At 38.8% G+C, this 18,592-nt stretch overlaps 3 protein-coding genes and 1 long non-coding RNA gene across 4 annotated transcripts in view; 3 read left to right on the top strand and 1 right to left on the bottom strand.

Moving 5' to 3' along the window:
- Positions 1-3,879: 3,879 nt before the first annotated feature.
- On the bottom strand, positions 3,880-7,765 carry LOC119735262 (nucleolar protein dao-5-like). Its single transcript, XM_038208995.1, has 2 exons — positions 7,574-7,765; positions 3,880-7,126 (listed from the first exon to the last, which is right to left on the bottom strand). Exon 2 carries the CDS (start codon positions 7,116-7,118, stop codon positions 5,040-5,042), a length of 2,079 nt encoding a protein of 692 aa, XP_038064923.1. The 5' UTR covers positions 7,119-7,126; positions 7,574-7,765; the 3' UTR covers positions 3,880-5,039.
- A 475-nt stretch (positions 7,766-8,240) lies between these two features.
- On the top strand, positions 8,241-9,847 carry LOC119735107 (testis-expressed protein 52-like). Its single transcript, XM_038208839.1, has 2 exons — positions 8,241-8,475; positions 8,943-9,847. Exons 1-2 carry the CDS (start codon positions 8,466-8,468, stop codon positions 9,803-9,805), a joined length of 873 nt encoding a protein of 290 aa, XP_038064767.1. The 5' UTR covers positions 8,241-8,465; the 3' UTR covers positions 9,806-9,847.
- A 310-nt stretch (positions 9,848-10,157) lies between these two features.
- On the top strand, positions 10,158-12,271 carry LOC119735199. Its single transcript, XR_005272144.1, has 2 exons — positions 10,158-11,245; positions 11,294-12,271. It is a non-coding gene; the product is annotated as an uncharacterized LOC119735199 (long non-coding RNA).
- A 359-nt stretch (positions 12,272-12,630) lies between these two features.
- Positions 12,631-18,592, top strand: part of LOC119735015 (mediator of RNA polymerase II transcription subunit 25-like) — a 46,732-nt gene continuing 40,770 nt past the window's right edge. The window contains 3 exon segments of the mRNA XM_038208733.1: positions 12,631-12,842; positions 15,283-15,504; positions 17,521-17,566. Coding sequence (XP_038064661.1) covers positions 15,392-15,504; positions 17,521-17,566 — 159 coding nt within the window. The 5' untranslated portion in view covers positions 12,631-12,842; positions 15,283-15,391.

Below are 18,592 nucleotides of genomic sequence, written 5' to 3'. Positions count from 1 at the left end.
AAGCGGTTTAAGAATTGAATACATGTCGGACTTGTTCGGTGCTATTTGATGTATGCGTAAGAAACAATTTTGTACGAACGTTTTGCTGGGTACGCTCTGAGTGTCAAATTTGAGAAGCAAAAACACTAACGTGATTGGGAAGCACATGGTTCAAAAAGGTTTCTGGTGAGCAGTTTCTATGAAATGTGCTTGTTACTATTTGTACTTCAGGTAAACCAGACTTCAACTTGTTTTTCTCTCGTGTTTCAGGGATTGCTGGGCGTTTGAAAGGTCAAAGACAATATTACTAGGGCACATGCTACTCCAGTCAAAAACACTATTAACCCTAACCTTTCAAAATCCTTCAAAAATCCTACATATTTCACTGGAAGTTTTGAAGTATTTACCTAGATGAGAAAGGCTTTACTTCAAGGGAATTGATACAAATGTCGGTTGATTTTGGAGGATGCATTGTGTCAAGGTTGTAGGCTGTATCCAGAAATGTTTATGTTCAGTCATGCATAATCGACCCCTGCATTATGCTGGATATCATCCGCACTGCTTCTGAATGTCATCAGCACTGCCTCAACCCATTAACAGCGATTGTTGGTGGATTTTGAAGGATTGAGGCAATGATCACCCCGCAACTGAACAAATTCAAGTAATGATTTTGGAGGATTGAGGCTGAATCCAATTTTTACATGGTGGCAATTGGAGGATTTTGCATGATTGAGGGTTGTTCTTAGCCAAAAGGGCCTAGGGGTTAGGGTTAATGCTAATATGTGGAGTTTGGAGGATTTAGAAAAAAAAGTTGAGCCAGATTTGTCACTAATGGATTTGGGTTAGAAATACACTTGTACTTGCATGCAATAGGAATTATTCTTAAGGAGAAAAATCAGAAATGTACAAAAACAGACAGTTCGAGGTTAAGAAAATCCCTTGTCTTTTTTAAAACTTGGTTATTATGGCGAACTTATTGATGTACATTTAGTCGTCGAAATCATGAATGAGTGTGACAGAAATGTGACAGAAATTTGTATTAATAACAAACCAAAAAAGTTACCGAAACCAAAAAGACGTAACTCGTAGTGTAGATAATTACTCTTTTGAAACTTGCAATGTCAAAGCATTGAAAGAAGTATAGTGTCGTCTGTCTATCAGTAGTTTAAAATTCCTCATCATTCCTAAAGTGGTAATAAGGCATGCTTCCAAAGTTGTGTTCCTTTTTTTTTCTGTTTCGACTTAGAAAGTTAGCAAGTCGACTTGTGTTTTGTCTTTAAAAGGATCGAAGAATGAAGTACGTGTATACTTTAATAATTAGCATTTTGTTCCAAATTTATCACTCATTTGTACAACTGTAGGATGGTACAAGTCCAAGTCAGCCTGACTTTTAATATATAACTCGCTGTTTCGAAAGCCGTGTAAATGTAGACAAACAGAATATTAGCAATTTAATGTGAGCAGTTTGGTAGATTTTTCCAAACTTTATTTATGACCAAAAATAGCAAAGCCAAACAAATAGTACTCAGCAATACTGATCACACAGTTAGGCCAAGTAAATAAACAAACCAGTTTCTCGTGCCCGGCCGCTTACTTTTTCTGGTTTTGTTTTTGGCTTATCTGCAAACTTTTCAGAAAAAGCCTTTGTTTCTGTTCTGATTTTCTTTCTTTCTTCTTTTGGTTCTTCTGTCCCAAATCCCATAGAGTTTGTACACGTTTCATTCTCAGTGCCACTTTTGACAATAAACAGACTTCAATCTTGATGAAACTTGGCATAGACTTAGACCCCATAGTAAAGGCGTGCATGGACAAGTGACATCAACACAAGTCATGTGACGTCATCTTAAAGGTGCAATTTTCAATGGCCTAGTTTCTTCCTTTTTTTCTTCTCCAAATTCATACATTTTAAATATATTTTGCACATATATACAGCTTCTTTGTACTCAATTTTGTATCAGCAAAAGAATTGAGAAAATGGAAGAGTCCATCCACCATCTTGAAAAAGCCGCCATCTTTGGGGGTGGGGCCGGGTTAGGGTTAGGGGGGGACAAGGAACAAACAAGTGTGCCCGCCTCCATTTTTTCAAAAGCCAGGACAAGAAACTATTTCTTTATTTACTCGGCCGAATATAATACTTGTACATGTAATGCCTGCATTTATAATTATACAATGTTTTATAAGTATAAATGATGTGTTGTTTTTTCCCTTCATATTACCCCCGATTGACCAGCTTATGGTCATTTCATGGTTGATTGTAATACACAGTCATGTTTTATAAGTGTCATAAGGTGTACTGAACGGGTCCTACTAAAATGCGTCAACGGTCGTCAACAAGCATCAACAAATTTTGTATATGCTTTTGAACATTAAAAGTAGCTTTACATTGTAGAAAAAGTAATAAAGAACATCTTCTGCATATCAATTAAAGTTAAAATTATTTACAAACTTGTTTTTTGAACGCGAAATATACGACGAGTTTGTCGATTAGTGTTGGCCGCCATCTTGTTTGTATGGCGCTGTACACTTCGCGCATGTGTAGTATGGCTCTGCCATAGAGCTGTATAATATAGCTCTATGGGCTCTGCACACTTCACGCATGCATAGTACGGCTAGCTTCACGTAAACAAAATGGCAGCCAACACAAACTCAACAGAGTCGTCGTACGTTTCGCGTTGAAATAAAAACATCTTTTGAAATAGTGTTTACTTTAATTTATATGCTGAAGGTGTTCTTTGTGTCGCCATTTCTACCATATAAAGCTGTTTTTGATTCCCCAAAACTTCTACAAAATTTGTTGACGCTGGGTTGACGACTGTTCAAGTTTCAACCTTTATCCTGAAAACATTCTCTTAATTTGGAGTGGAGAAAACTTGTTCCATTTGCGAAATTGCGGCACTGGCTTAACTCCATGAGTTAATTAACTACCCTAACTTTGACTCAAAATTGGTTTATACTGCTATCGAAAACAATACGAACATCATCTTGGAAGTATCTTCAAGTGGTTCAAACATTTAAGATTATAAAAAGGGTTGTGGAGTCGAAGCTGGAGCCGTGGTGTGATAAATGGCAGTGATTAGAGTAAAGTGCCTTGCCTATGGAGATGACACTTATGCCCCACATTGGGATTATAATCTGCACTTTGTATCGACTCTGCTTAATTAAAAAAAACCAAAGCAAGGCTCCCTTAGCCACATAGGATCATTTGCAATTACCTGGAAAAGTATCTGTCGATTTCACGACACGAATTTTGCTCAAAAATTGGTCGGTATCAAATGAGGAGAATGATGGTCATTGTGATTTTTGGCAAGGTATGAACCCCTGTAGTTGGAAAATATGTGATACCATTGCAGCAGTGGCAGTTTTTTGGGTTCTGTCACTTCTTTTTTAAAAATGGCGGCCAAAACATGCTTGTTCCCACATATAATTAATCCGGTTCAAGCATATTGGCGGCCATTTTGAAATTGTTTTTTTTAAAGTGAAAACACCAAAAAAACTGCCACCGCTCACACTGCAAAGCTATCATACATTTTCCAATAAGCCTTTTCGGAGTTCCAACTGCGCGCATTTGTAACCTGTGACAACGCACATTGTTTGTCTCAAATGCCCTTTGACTGTACCCACAATGCACAAACAGCCTTTTTGTAAAGTCAGTGGCGCGATGTTGTCAAAGGCCATTTGAGACAAACAATGCGCGTTGTCACAGGTTACGAATGCGCAGTTGGAACTCCGAAAAGGCTTATTCTAGATGTGTTTACATTGCCAAAAATCGCTATGAACATTGCTCTTTTCGATCATTCGATACCGGTGGCCCAATTTTTGGACCGAAGCTGATAGCCTCAAAGTGAAGAAGAGGCCTGGTATCAAATACCCTGTGAAATGATTCCCTCTGAAATGGTAGCGTTTGGAAGAAAACTAACATTGAAGGTGGTTTTCAATTAGGATGCGGCACACTTGCTTCTGTGTGTTGGCAACGAAAGCCAGTTACGAATGCCAGATAAATATTCATTCATTTTGTTCCTTGGCGCTGAAAGCTCAACAGGTTTACAAATTTTGAGCAACGACGACAACAATACGCATAAAAACTTCCTTTAAAAAAGCCAGTATTTTTAGTGAATGAATGCAGTCTTAAAAGCCTCTTTAATGACAAAATTCCTTGTTTATATAACAGTAACAGATGCACTTTAAAGCATTATGTAGTAGCTGTATAGAATTAGGTACTGTAGGTAAATTGAATGTCTCCATATTTTCTGAAGCAGGACTTTCAAGCACTAGCGCTATGTGTAGAATATAAAACTTTGTCTTGTACACTCAGAATATGACTCTTTAAGTCACAATTGTGGAAATAAAATTTGGTGTTTTTCAGTCGAAACGAAGCATTTTGTTGATCGGTAATCTTGACTTGATATTATGAATCGTGTAATCAAAGGTGGGGGTTATTCCTCATTATGATACGGCAAGTCACATACGCCTTTATTTTGGGTTGCTTTTGCACCCATAATGTACAAAAGATTGTCGCTAATAATTTGAAATTTGTAAAGGATTGTTTTGTTCAATGTCTCATTCAAGAGTAACATAACTTTTGTTTTTCTCTCAATGTCCATTTTGGGGTTGAAACTCGAAAAATAGCACGGGAGAGCAAATTTGAATTGGAGAAGTTTCAAAATAACTGGCGTTACATTTTGCAAACTTTCAAACTCGTACATAAAATATAGTCGCACTTCAAATGATAGTTCTCATACATATTGAATACTTTTCACTTCAATTTACTTTATAATTATTCAACCATGCTTTGCATATTCATAGAAATTATTACATGTATACACTATTTTGCACTACAACGCTTTGTTCATTTTCCTTTTAACATTTAACATTGCACAGTAACATACGTTTTTGCTCTATAAATTGGCTTTGTTCTTATTTTGTTTGACCCTTCATGGGATGATTCTGCTTTTGAACAGACATTTGATTACTTATCCACACAATTTTCTGCATTTTTTAGGTGTTTGAAACAGTTCAATGATCTTACAAGCAAAAAGTACCACTTTGAAAGGCACTTTCTTTCAGGCGGTAGGCTCAGTCATAAAAATTACGTTGGCTTCTGAAGCCTGTTTGTGTTCCTTCTTGAATTGTTCACTAGTTTTATTTTGATCATTCCCACTGGCTGTAGAGTCCTTTAATTTATCCGTACTTGGCCCTGATTGGTTCATACTGTGATTGGTATCTTTTGATTGGTTGGTTTTGGGGCTTTGGCATGGGAACTCCTCATTGCCTTCACAGCCTTGCGGTTCCGGACGTTCAAAGTTGACCACATCAGGCATTGGTGTGGACGATGCTGTTTCTGTTTTGTCCGATTTCTTAGTCTTTGGAGGACTTGGTTTCATTGTTGATTTTTGTTTACCGTCCGAGGCAGAACTTGACGGTGTTTTCCATGTGTATGACCGCACTCCGTTTGGTGTTCCTGGCCTGTCGGTTTTGTTTTCAGAATTTGTTGATTCTCTTGATCTTCGGAGACCAGAATCAACGCGGGTTGCTCTTACTTTGATTTGCTCGATGCGCCGCCGGGCAAGTAGAGGGATGAGGTCGTCCAGTTCTGGGTCACAAACTTCTTGTTTCTTTGCTTCTTTGGCGTGTCTGCGCTGATCGGCTTGTTTCTGTCGCAGCCAGTCGTCGTAAGTCATCCCTTTGAATGGATTGGAGGAGGGCATAGTCTTACGATTGGCAGAAGATGTTTTGCCATCTGTGTCTGATTGGGACTTCGAAGGTGATGTCTTGCTGGCAGGCTTTGCATCTGTACCGGATTTAGAATCTCTCTTCTTGGTGCCTTCAGGTTGAGCATCTCTAAGAAGCTGCCTCCTCCGTTTCTCTGCCTCCTTCCTTTGTCTCTTCGCCTCATCGTGAAGTCGTTCTGCCTCCAGGTTCCTCACAAGGTGGTGCCTTGTTTCCTCATCAAAACCCTTCTGATTGTCAGAAGCATTTTCTTTATCGGGACTGGACATTGCCTTTCTATTTGTTGTTCCCTTTTTTATATTGGTTGGCAGTTTTTTGGTTTGTGTTCTGGACCCTGCCGCTGCTTGCTTCGGGGAAGTATCCCTTTTTCTTTGTGTGGCATCAGTTCTCTCCGATGCGTCTTTCTTCGCAGCATCTTTTCGGACCTTCCTTTCAATCTCTTCTCTTCTGTGCGACTCCTCCTTCTTGTGCTTCATCCACTGATTGAACTTATCCCCCGACTCGGCAAGCCGCCTCAGTTTCTCCTCCACCACTGTCTGTTCTGCTGCTTTCTCCTGCCGTTCCTTCTTCCTCTCGCTGCGTTTCTGCTTTCGGATGGCTTTGTTTTTCTGCTTGAGCCACGACAAGATATCTGGGTTGCTAGAGCTGCTCAGTGTGTTGTCCGTCGGTTGGAACTCTTTCTTTTCTCTCGGAGTTTCTGTCAACCCTCTCTTAGGACTGTCACTTCTTTTGCTCTCGCGAGGAGTCTCCTTTGGAGTGTTTTTCACCTTACAATGTTTCTTTTTAGGTTTACTAGTTTTCTTAGTTGAAGATGATGTTCGTCTCCTTGCTGTAACTGAAGGACTCGAGTGTGCGTTCACTAAAACTTTACGCGGACTTCGCAGAATTCTCCTAATCAGTTCGGTATCAGACATGTCAGTACCGGATGATGCACAATCATCAATGTCTTTTATTAATCTCACATCAGTGAATGAAACTGTGTTTTTGCTCGGCGGTGATGGCTGTAGTTGCTCTAAGTTCAGATGCAATTCAGAAGCATCTTCATTCTCTGTATGGGATGGGGGGAGTTCAACAATCTTAGGAGTGTCACCGGGTTCTGGAAGAGCTGGAACTTTCCTGCGTCTCCTCCTCACTGGTTTGACTTGGCTGTCATGGTTGCGCTGCCTCCTTGAAGACGGAATGCATCCAGTGCTCCTAGACACCAGATCAATTGAGTGGAGACGGGAGACTGTTTTCCGTTCCACATGCTGAGTGGCTAGTAATGTCGCTAATTCCTGGTACTTCACAGCAAGAACCTCCTGGGAGCTGGTGAGATCCGGTCTGGGTGACGTCTCAACTTGGCGATGGCCTTTCTCAGCCGTCAAACTTCGAAGGACGTTCAGCGCTTTATGTTTTGCACTCAACTCCGACATGTTTAAATCTGTCAAACAAAAAGGGATGTATGCAGTGTTATCTTGTGCAAAATTAGAAATAAATATCATGACTATTAGTATTACTGTCATGACTGTAATTCACAACTGGAATTAAATAAAAACATCAAAATCACCTATCTTCTAAACCGAAAGTTTAAACGGAAAAAATACAAAATACATGTAGTGATGATATAGCAAATGCAGCAAGCAAGCACGTCGAGGCTCTAGTATGTCATTGGTTAAATTATGTTGGAATATCAACAAACCACATGCATGGACATGATGGAGATAATTCTACCCCCATGTAGCTTGAGTAACTCCAGCTGACATGTTCCATATTCATTACATGTGAATTAATATGGAACATGTCAGCTGGAGTTACTCAAGCTACCCCCGGCCCCATGCATAAACGCAACAAATGAAAATCTCAATTGGCAGTTCTAATTTTAACTTACTTTTTCGTTCAAGATTGTGTTGTCGATCTGATCATTATTACTCCAGTGTTTTGTTCATACGACAGCGGCTCAATTCAGCAGAATTTAATTCATTTTCTTTCATCAACCCATGATCAAATGAGCCGCTTTTAGTACACCGCAAAATGCCGTCAATAATGCACTGTCTGGTCTGCACTTGTTTATTTCTGCGCTGTTACTTTTCACTGCGTTACTCCCTCAGCGCGAGATATTTATTTCCTAATATTACGAATATACACAAAGTTTAAGAACAGACATTTATACTCAATTATCTATGCAATGCTAATGAACATTTGGGATGCTTTTTTTGTTTTTAATGCTCCAATTTTTAGAAACTTTCAGCGAAATTTATTTTAAAATTTTAAAACAAAGGGAGTAACAGCAATAACTATAATGCTACCTTGTCATCGTGCTGATTACAGACGTTGCTCGGCAGCCATTTCTGGGTTACGCCATTTTTAGTATAGGGTTGATCGACATTATAAAGTACATGTATCCATTGAGTTTCTTTTCACTTCACAATTATAACAAATCCCGATCATGTTTTTAATTATTTCTCGTAAAACAATTCACTTTAAAATATATTTACACATCCAATCCTGAAGAAAAAAAATTAAATAAAATGAATATTTTACCTATTAAATTTTTGGAACAGTCCAACAAAGATTAGCAGGTGAACAGACTTATTGATAGCAACACGGTGTGAAACAGGGCAGAAAGTGTACGCAAAGTTGGACATTTTGTTGTAAAATTTTTCGAAATGCTTTTGTATGCAGCCACAACGCATGTAGCCCAAAGTTGTCAAATGTGCTGAAATAAAAACATGACGAGTTGAAATCGTCTACAACTCCGACAAAAATCAGTGGAACTGCATATGAGAACAGGTAAAGAAACACTTAAACTTTGCCACAAAATAAGTGTACGTTTACTGTTTAGGCATGGAGGAAATGAATTTTGCAAATGATCATGGCTATTGCTTAACACATTAGCTCTAGGTTTTAATGTTTTGGGACATGCAAGTCACAGCATTTTTTTTTCATTCTCCAAGTTAATGGAATGGGGACCTCAACTACACTTTACTGAAAATGCATTTAAAAGTTTGTCAGTTTGTTTATTTTTATTTTGCAAGTTTCTAGTCCGAGATGAACTAGGACTCCAAGAATCGCCTTAACATTCGGACATGGTCGGGCGATAGTACGCCAGACCATGTCCAAATGTTAAAAAGACGATAAGTTGGGTCCAAGTTACTCGGACTACCAATACTATTGCATAGATTGAATGTTGTGTGAACTGATCATTTTATTTTATAATTCTTATTTTGATTTATATATTTTATCTTATTTTTTTACAGACATGGCTGCTCCCACGACATCCAATTGGCACGGATATTTTGAGGAAGAAACCTCTCCATTGACAGTGAGGGAACGAGACCGCCTGTACGATGACCGACCGCAAAGCATGACAGCATTCCACTCCAGACCAGTCCAGAAACTGACCGACAAGAGGCCGCCCCGATCCAGATCCAAAATTGAGATCAGCCATAGAATGAGAACCTTTGTCCCAGACTGCGTCACCCCTAAACCCAACGATCCCTTCCGTCTGTGGATTGAGAGCGGCCGGAAGTGCGCCCCCTTCCCTCCGCGTTGGGATCCCGACTACAACAGCAACGTCTGGCGGAATTTCAGCAGTCGGGTCGGGTACCGAGTGGATTCCCACGACAGGAGCATCTCGGAGTTGGTGGCCGACATGTACCCGATGAAGATCCCGCCCCACTCGGAGATGAACGACAACACGTTCGTCAAGTTTCTCAGCGAAGTCCCAATGATCAAAGACCGGAAGCGGCGGGACTTGGCCATCTCGCGCTCGGTCCGGGAACTCAAGGATTTCAAGGAGTTGAAACTGCGCAGCGAGATGCGCGTTCCGCCCATCACCGAGCGCGGCGACATCGCACCGCCGAAAGGCTTTAAGAAATACGAACATCGGAGACTCGCGTCTCCGGAAAGCACTGCCACACAGTCGCTGCGGCAGATGACTGAGTTGGAGAGAGATAGTCAGCGTGGGGTCTTGGGCACGCATAGAACTGGCGGGACCAGACTATGGAAGTTGACGTTTAGGGAGAATCATCCGGATTACGATCAGATGCAAGCAGATCAGAGAGAGAAGCGTCTTCAGCCACCAAAGAGCCCAATTCCAGGAGAAATATGGTTCCAGTAATGGGTCTGTGCGGGACTATAGAGGGCGCTATTTGTTAACAAATCGCATACCTCAGAGTCATGTCTCACAGAACACATATTTTGTAGCAAGATCCACATGCAATAAACAAAATACTTCCAATTAATTCTAGTGTGTACTCAAGAAATCTGACTTCCATCTAAGTACTGTACAGTCGAGTCTCGTTAATACAAACTCGTTCGGACCTAACCAAATTGTTTGTTATATCAGAATTTTGTATTAAGAGGAACATTAGTCCCATTCATTGTGCACATAAATGCACAGTCACGACTAAGGCTGTATGTTTGTTATAACCAGAATTTTGTATTAACAGAGTTTGTACTAACGAGATTCGACTGTATTTGGTTTTTCCGTGCTATTTTTGAGTAACACCCTGCCAAACTAGATTTTGATTTTACATTGCTATTTTTCTGGTAATTCAAAAGTTATGGAATAGGAACTTTACAAATTTCAATTTTTTGCGGTGTGGCCAAAACTTATTCAGACATATCTTATGTATGTTATGGGCACAATAGAAACCCAAACTATATTTTAAGTTTGGTTGACATTCAAAGTATAAACAAAGTAACTTTTTTCTGTTTTGAAAGTGAACTCATTCAAATTGAAAATTTTTTTTTTTTTTCCTCCAACATATCTGAAGCAGAACTTATTATTCGAAATGTCAGGCCGCCCTGATTTTTAAAATTGAAAAAAAAAAATTGCTAGAAGAAAATAAAATTACTATGTTGAGGATGGGAAGAGCAAATTTAAGAATTTGAATTTCACTTTTTGAAACTAGTTTAGTTTCCTAACTGTCTTTAAAGACACGTTTTTCAGAGTCTGTTACATTTAATATCAGTGTTTTATACATGTAGGTATTGTTTATGCACTATCATGCAGTCAATTTACAGTTAACAAAATGTATTTAGAACTCAATCACCTATTCCTAAGTAAATAATTTATTTTCAAGAACTGTATATTTTAAATTACTAAATCATGAAAATCAAAAGTTATTGTACAAACTGGAGAGAAAATCAATATGTGAAGTAGTTCGTTTCCAAAACGCAATATACGCCACTTTGTTCCCTTGAGAATCTTGCTCGCTTCTGGCTGTCAAAGGCAATTTTGACAGCTGTTATACTTAAACACAACGTAAGAATACGTTATTTATGAAAATGAACTTTAGAAACAGCTGTAGGTTATGTTGTTTCAATTCCACATTTTTTGCCTTTCTCGAAATGGATATGTTGCGGTTTGAAAATAAACTCTTCATGTATATTAAAAGTGATTACTACACATTTTTAATCTCTTTTTAAATCTTGAAAAGCATCATGTATATGTACATGTATCTACCTTCAAGGAACTTCTCCAAAGATTACACCAACAGCTAATTTTTGTGTTTTTGTTTTCAATATTTTAGGAGTATTTTTCTTAAGATTATTGGTGTATACAAGATATTTCTTTCATGGATTTGATGATGAATCTTTTCAGATGAAAACAAAAATGAAATACATAATATTGTGAATTGATTACACTAATTGATAGTATATTATTTTTGTTTAGTTATTTTATCTCCACAACTCTTCTTCAATTTAATTGCTTCTCAACAGTAGTACATTATGTTTGATGTGTATTCTTACATTTTTTTCATAACTTGCAGATCAGTCATCTTCATTTTGTTGTTTTAAAATAAAAAAGAGTTTAACTGGAGGGTTTAATGTATGTCTAACACTGACTGTGAAAAGCTTTCTCTAATGATACGTTTACAAACAGTTTTGTACAATATTTTCATAGATGCAAAATTGAAAATTTGGAAAGACTCGGCTGCACTTTCCAGTTGAAACCAGTTAAATTGGAAATTGGTGACTGGTTTAGAAATGGTTTATAACTGGTTTTGAATCGGTTTTAACTGATTCAAAACCAGGTAAACCAGTTCAAAACCAGATAAACCAGTTCAAAACCAGATAAACCAGTTCAAACCAGATAAACCAGTCCCAAACCAGATAAACCAGTTCAAAACCAGATAAACCAGTTCCAAACCAGATAAACCAGTCCCAAACCAGATAAACCAGTTCCAAACCAGATCAACCAGTTCCAAACCAGATAAACCAGTTCAAACTAGATAAACCAGTTCAAAACAAGATAAACCAGTTCAAAACCAGATAAACCAGTTCCAAAGTAGTTCAAAACCAGTCACCAATTTCCAGTTCAACTAGTACCATTTGAAACCAGTTAAACCGTTTTTTTGTTTTCACCTAGGATATGCATAATTATGCAAACCTGAAACAAATTGAATTGATAGATCACTCATAGTGTAGTTGTTGTTTCGCCTAGTTTATTCAATTGTGCAGATTCCTTAAACGATCTAATGTAATTTAATCAGTGACAGGTCTACTGGTTGCAACTCTATTCACTTTATACTGTTTTGTTTGAGAAAATAAAGCATGATTTTAATATTGTAAGACTCTCCATCTATACTTTCTTGCCTCGATCGTGCTTTTTGAAGACAAATAAATTTTAAGTCGGCATATTATAATTTAGGTCTGCATTAATTAGACCAAATTATCACCTTTTCAACATTGGGACATAGATCATTGGGTCCAAGTTACTACGGACTAGATCTGCATATGGGGGCTCCATTCAAAATCATTCATTTACATTTAAAAAAAAAGACACTTTTTTGAAAAATTCACGTTGTGTTTTAAAAAAGAAGAAAGAGAAACAATAATAAATTGTGTTGTGGCCATTGACGCACGCCAGTAGCGCGCTAAAGTCTGACACCCTGACGCCGAGAGGAGCAGTTTCACTGAGGTAACAGAATAGCATGGTAACGCTCATACAAACAACATGTCTCAATATTTTACAAATTACATACAAACCGGATGTGCTTTCGATATCAGAAATATTGACTCATCGCGTGTTCGGTGTTTCCCCTCAGAAAACCTCGTTTTCTTTCATTTGTCCGAAGTGTGAAGCAATCACGATCGGTGTTTGTTCGCATTTATTCAGCAGGTATCGTCGGAATTGGGTAGAAGATAAAGTAAGTGGAATTTTTTGAAGTGCTTGATTTTTTTTCGTAGTCTCTAAAAAGTGCAACAAATCGGCAGCACTCGGCAGCGTGTACACATTTGTAGTAGGGGCCTAGCATTGCCTAGGGCCTACATGTATAATTAAATTGTGTTTGTTATTTATGGTGTCCTTTTGGGAAAGAATGTTGCATCCTGACCCCACTTTTTTTCATCGTATTTTATCTCAATGAAGATCAGTCATTGCAAAAATGTTGAAAAGACATGAACTTAAGTTAAGTGATGTTGTCTGACAGTCTGACATGTCTGAGAAACATTTCCAATTTTTGTTAGAAAATACTTTGAAAATGCACTCAACGGGGCCATATCAAAGACATAAGTCTGACGCCTCATAGGTCCGACACCTCATAAGCCTGATATTTCGGACTTATGAGGCGTCGGACTTATGAGACGTCGGACTTATGAGACATAACATTTATTTATTTCCCCTCATGCTCATATACACATGTAGGTCCGACGTCTCATAAGTCACGTCAGAGGCTTCATAAGTCCGACGTCGGAAAAATGAGGCGTCAGACCTATGAGGCGTCGCCGGAGCTATGGACGGTTACCAGAAAAGGTTCATTTGTCCGACAAGGCAGGAACGAGATTTTAAAAACAAATATTACGACGTTTCAAGTCCGCGAAGTTGTCTATTTACGAACGGCGCACTGTGCATAGCATGAACTAACTGACCGCGGTTGACGTTGCTCTACTGAGTGGAGCGTTGAATTACGGGAGGCTCGTCCCCAGTGCTTACTTTATTTCCAACCGCGTTTCCAATAGTAAACCCTGGATAGGAAACTTTCTTCCTGTATCCTGATTGGATACCGCCATTGGCTAGTAATGGATTTTTATCGCGTACTTGGTGCTATTATTCAAAACGTGCAGTACGTGTTTTCGCGATCATTCGTCCACGCCTTCTCGAAAATACTAATTTCCTTTCCAATTTGCTCATATTAATATGAAATATGATACTGCATGTTGTCTGGATAAGATCGTAACAGTTTGATTTCAAAAATCGTGTTTTCGTAACTCACGCCGTGCTCGCGCTGCTACGAATTGACTCTGTTTTTACCCCAGACACCGCATACAAAAACAAACGCTAATGTGTAACGCATATCCAGGCACCAGACTGTTCCTCATTTGCATACGTGTGCAAAAATCTTGCACATGCAAATGATCCAATACCAGGGTGAGAGAGCAGGTAGTGGTGGGCGCGTACTGCTCGACACCCTGGGGACGAGGTTGGTCCCAAGCCTATTACGGGTACCCCTCCATACAAACGCTCCACCGACTTGCCATACTTTGGTGAAGGCGACTGTTTCGTGTAATGATACGTGCTCCTTGGGTGTGTTCAAAGCCCATACTGTCGTACGGCGCGGATCGGAGCACGTATCATTGAATGACACGAAACAGTCGTTGATAAAGCGCGACTTGTTTTTCTTCGATCCAGCAACGACGGTGACGTCACGTCAGACGCCCTCATTCGGCAAACCGGTGCAAGGATTGAGCCTCACGGCGAGTCATTGAGCTGTAATTTTTCAGACTATTTTGCTGTTTTTCTTCAAAATTTTCGCTGTTTGGGAACAATGTAAGGGGTCTGATGGAATGTCATGAATGTGTAGATCAATCCAGGGTAACTGTCTCTCTCATTTGTATTCTCTTTACCGTTTTTTTGGGGGGTCTTTTTGTCCTCGCGTGGGTTTGTGACTATGCTACTGTGACGGTGTCACCAAAGTATGGCAAATCGGTGGAGCGTTTGTATGGAGGGGTACCCGTAATTCAACGCTCCACTCAGTAGAGCTAGGGTTGACGCTACGGGCGTAAACATGCCACAATGCTTGATTACGTATAGGCCTAAGAGCCTCGAAAAACTCCCTTGTAAATTACCCTAATGGCCACGACTCGACACGCGATTTAAATGGTTTAAATCAGACGATGGTTTAAATCAGAGAATACACTCGCTAGTGTGGATTCTTAATTTATAATAAATTCACTCAGGGCTTAGGCCTAGCGCCTCGTGAATTCTTAAATTACAAATCCACACTTTCTCGTGTATTCTCCATAACATAATCTGACACATGTTTTATATTTTTTCGATGATTCCTCAATATCGAAAATTTCGATTTTTCGATGTGATTAAAAAATTGCTATGAGCGATATTGATATCAAAGTAATATACATTTAGATTAATATCGATATCTCGACGGTGCTTAGTTTGGGACAGTCCTATCAATAGGAAGGTTCTTTATATTTCTCTGCGTTTGATGGAAATAATGTTTCTGAAATTGAAATTATTTTTAATGCATTTTAAATTTTATGACAACTTTTAAATTTAATTACATTTCTACAGTCTTCACGTTCAAAATATACTTATTCTATTATTTCACTGTTTTTGGTTTTTTTTTTCAGATTTGAAATAATGACTCAGCCAACCTCTGTGTGAAAACACTGCTTGCTGAACTGTAGATAAAGTACCAGTTACCCTTGTTAAAAAGATTCAGCGGACAAAACCTTCAAGATGATTGGCACGGCTGAGAAAGGAAGCAATATTGTGTTTGTGGTCGAAGGAACGGCTGGAATGGGAGCCTACTTCAAGGAGTTGAAAGCGAACTACATCCTGCCTGCACTGATGTAAGCTTGAAATAAGACTAAGCATTTTGTGTCTTCGTAAGAACTACATTTGAATATAGAAAATATATAAAACATGCACTGTTTTATATAAGGGCAAAACCTAATTTGATAAACATGCAATGGTTATCGAAGCGCCGACCCTCTGGTTCCCTGACTTGACAATGTTCAACGTCGGGATCTTTGGCTCTTGGAACCAGACTATCAACTGAATGGTTCTCGAATATCTGCAATGCGGTAACGATGCTCAGTTGGAAATTGCGTTAGGGCTGTCGAAAGAACGACTTGGCACAGAATGTATGTATGCATAGGAGAGTTAAGATCTTTATTTTATGCAATATGCATAGTGGCACATTAAACAAAGATCTTAAAGGGAATATACATCATTTGCTTTTGCTGTAATTTTCAGAAATGGATGGAATTGGGGGGGTTGGAAATATATATAGCAAATATAGTTACACTGACTTTTTTGAGGTTTTGGGTTGGAAAATGCTATAAAAACCAAGAAAAACAATACTTTTCCTGTAGTCTGGTTCCCTGACTCCATATAAGAAGAAACAGAGCAGTTTACATACATTGGGGAATTGTAAGGTCAGGAAACCAGTCTAGCTGGCTCGTACCCGTTCATAGGTTTGTAATCGATTGCAAACAAGTGCGATGGTCAATTGGGGCCAGTATTTGAAAAAAAAGCCAGTTTTTTCCAACGCTGATCGGCCGATCAGCGTTGGAAATTGATACAAAAATACCACTTTTCTTGAAAATGACAGTATACCAGGTGCCATGATTTTACAGGATGCTTTACACTGTCATTCACTAACAGTCCAGCAAGGTATTTCAAAATGATTTGGTAGTTTTATTTTTTGATGTTTGCAAATGTTGTATTTTCCCTTTAAACCTCCTATACATACATACATTCTGTGCCAAGTCGTCCTTTCAATCACAATCTATCAAGTGACTGTTTTCAACAGTTAAGAGCTCCCAGCCTACATGTATGTAACGAAGGATTGACTGGCTGCGACTGTTTATGTAACTTGATACACCTAACTTTGATTCCGAGTGATTGATAAGCAAGCTGTGCCTATCACTTGCCACTTTTGTCTGTTGACTGAATTTGACTAGTCGCAGTGCTTGCTTGAAATAGATCTGACTGTTGGTGACTAGCCTGTGTAAAAGGCATGGCAGGGGAAGAGGATTGTTTTATTGGCTCTCTGTGACTGTTCAGACAGCGGGAGGGTTAAGATAGAAAATATACATGTACACTACAGAAAAGTCTTGCAGCTGGGTACTTTAAAAAAAGGCAGTGGTTATTTGGCTGGCGCCGGTTTTCTTTTAGTGAACGTTATTTTCACGGAGGCTGTCTCTGATTGGGTAATACTTCATATCGGCCGTACTGGCTTTCTCTTCGTAAACGTTATTTTGCCAGAACTTGTCTATGATTCCTCCAGAAAACTAGCGTTTACTAAAATAAAGCTGACACAGCCAATATGACGTTTTGTAATTAGCCAATCAGAGAAACCTTTTGAAAAATTACGTTTACGAAAGAAAACCTGCGCCTGCCGAATATTTACTATCTTCATAAAAACAGTGAGTTCGGAAGATCAGTTTTATGATTCAGTTCTGGTAATGAAACCAAGGATTCCTCAAAAGCGCCCTAGGAACTGTAGCTGGCAAGCCTGAAGAAACCTGTAGAGAGAAGACAATGAGAAAGAAATGACAGTTTTAGAGGTGGGAGGAAAAGCCCAGAAGAATATTCTGGGGGAAACCCACGGAATCAGGTAGGGACTGAAAACCCAATCCACATGTGGCCCAGGTGGGATTCGAACCCGGGTCACAGCGGTGGAAGGCGAGGATAAAACCACTTGTGTCAACCTGACTACCCTAAAGTTGTATAAAAATTTAGGAGAACATAGTGTCTTTGTTCCAAAAAGTTAATTCCATTTAGAAAATCCTGATTTTTTTTAGGAGAGCATGTTTTATCTTTCAAAGCTTGTTTATTGTCTCCATTTCTTTTTGTTTCAGCCATTTCAACGGCGGACCACTTGGCGAAAGCGATTTCAGTGGTGATGTGAGTTTTTTGTTTTTGTTGTTTATACTGGTAGTTTTTAAACATTATCAGCCTATGATTATAGAACTTTGTCTGTCTTGCAGAATGAGTTGTTTTCTAAGGTTAAATGTACATACCGGTATCTTAGGCCAAAAAAAAATAATAGTTCTGCTTCCGATTACATGGCATTCTAAAATAGGGTAGGTAGGTAGGGATTTTTTTTTTTTTGGCCAATTTTTTTTTGTGTACAATCATATGGAGGCGTCTGCGTGTAGTCAAGGGTAAAACTTAGAAATTGATGGTTTTGGGTGTTTCTCATTTTGCCCATAAAAAAAATTAGGGTAGGGGCTGTCAGAATAGGGTAGGTAGGGAAACCGGAAGCAGAACTATTATTTTTTTTGGCCTTGGACCGTTACACTTCTAAAACTGGTAAATTGCCAACGGTCTATTTTCAAGAATTTAAGGCCGAGTAAAAAAAAAAATAGAAAGTTTCTGTCCGGTCTTTTTGAAAAAATGAAGGTGGTGGATTTTTCCAAGATGGTGGATGGATTCTTTAATTTTCCCGACTATATTGCTGGGAGCCATAACCCTTTTTACATTTTGTACATAGCTTCCAATTTGTCGGAAACAAGTAAAAAGACAAAATATGTGCAAAATATTTTGCAAATGCATGGATTTAAAAAGAAAAAGGCAAAAAAGAGGCAGCTGGGAAAAAAGGAAGCGAGTGAGACAAGAAACTAATTTATTTTTTTACTTGGTCTAATGTTAAAGGAGCACATTCAAGAGAATGAACCTTTTGGGGCAAAAACACATGTACCAAGAAATTTTACATTTCCTTCGTAAATGTAAGACATAATGTGTTTTTGTGACCATATATTGACATATGGCCTGATGGCTTGTAAAGAATATGACAAACTTTTGGAGATCGCTGAACAAAAGTGTACCTTTAAAGGTAAAACAGGGGTGCGTTTTGGCGGTCATAACCAAGAATTGGTTCGGTAGTTTTTTGTCGGTGAATTTCTTCAGCAATTTTAATTGGGTTAGAAT

Source organism: Patiria miniata, unplaced genomic scaffold, assembly GCF_015706575.1.
Source record: "Patiria miniata isolate m_02_andy unplaced genomic scaffold, ASM1570657v1 HiC_scaffold_1, whole genome shotgun sequence".
In the NCBI taxonomy this organism is placed as follows: Eukaryota; Metazoa; Echinodermata; class Asteroidea; order Valvatida; family Asterinidae; genus Patiria; species Patiria miniata.
The sequence above is the reverse complement of the archived record's forward strand: the minus strand, read 5'-3'. Positions and strand labels throughout refer to the sequence as shown.

Bases quoted from the DNA above. Each gene is read 5' to 3' on its own strand.
- LOC119735262 (XM_038208995.1), bottom strand. From the start codon at position 7,118: ATGTCGGAGTTGAGTGCAAAACATAAAGCGCTGAACGTCCTTCGAAGT.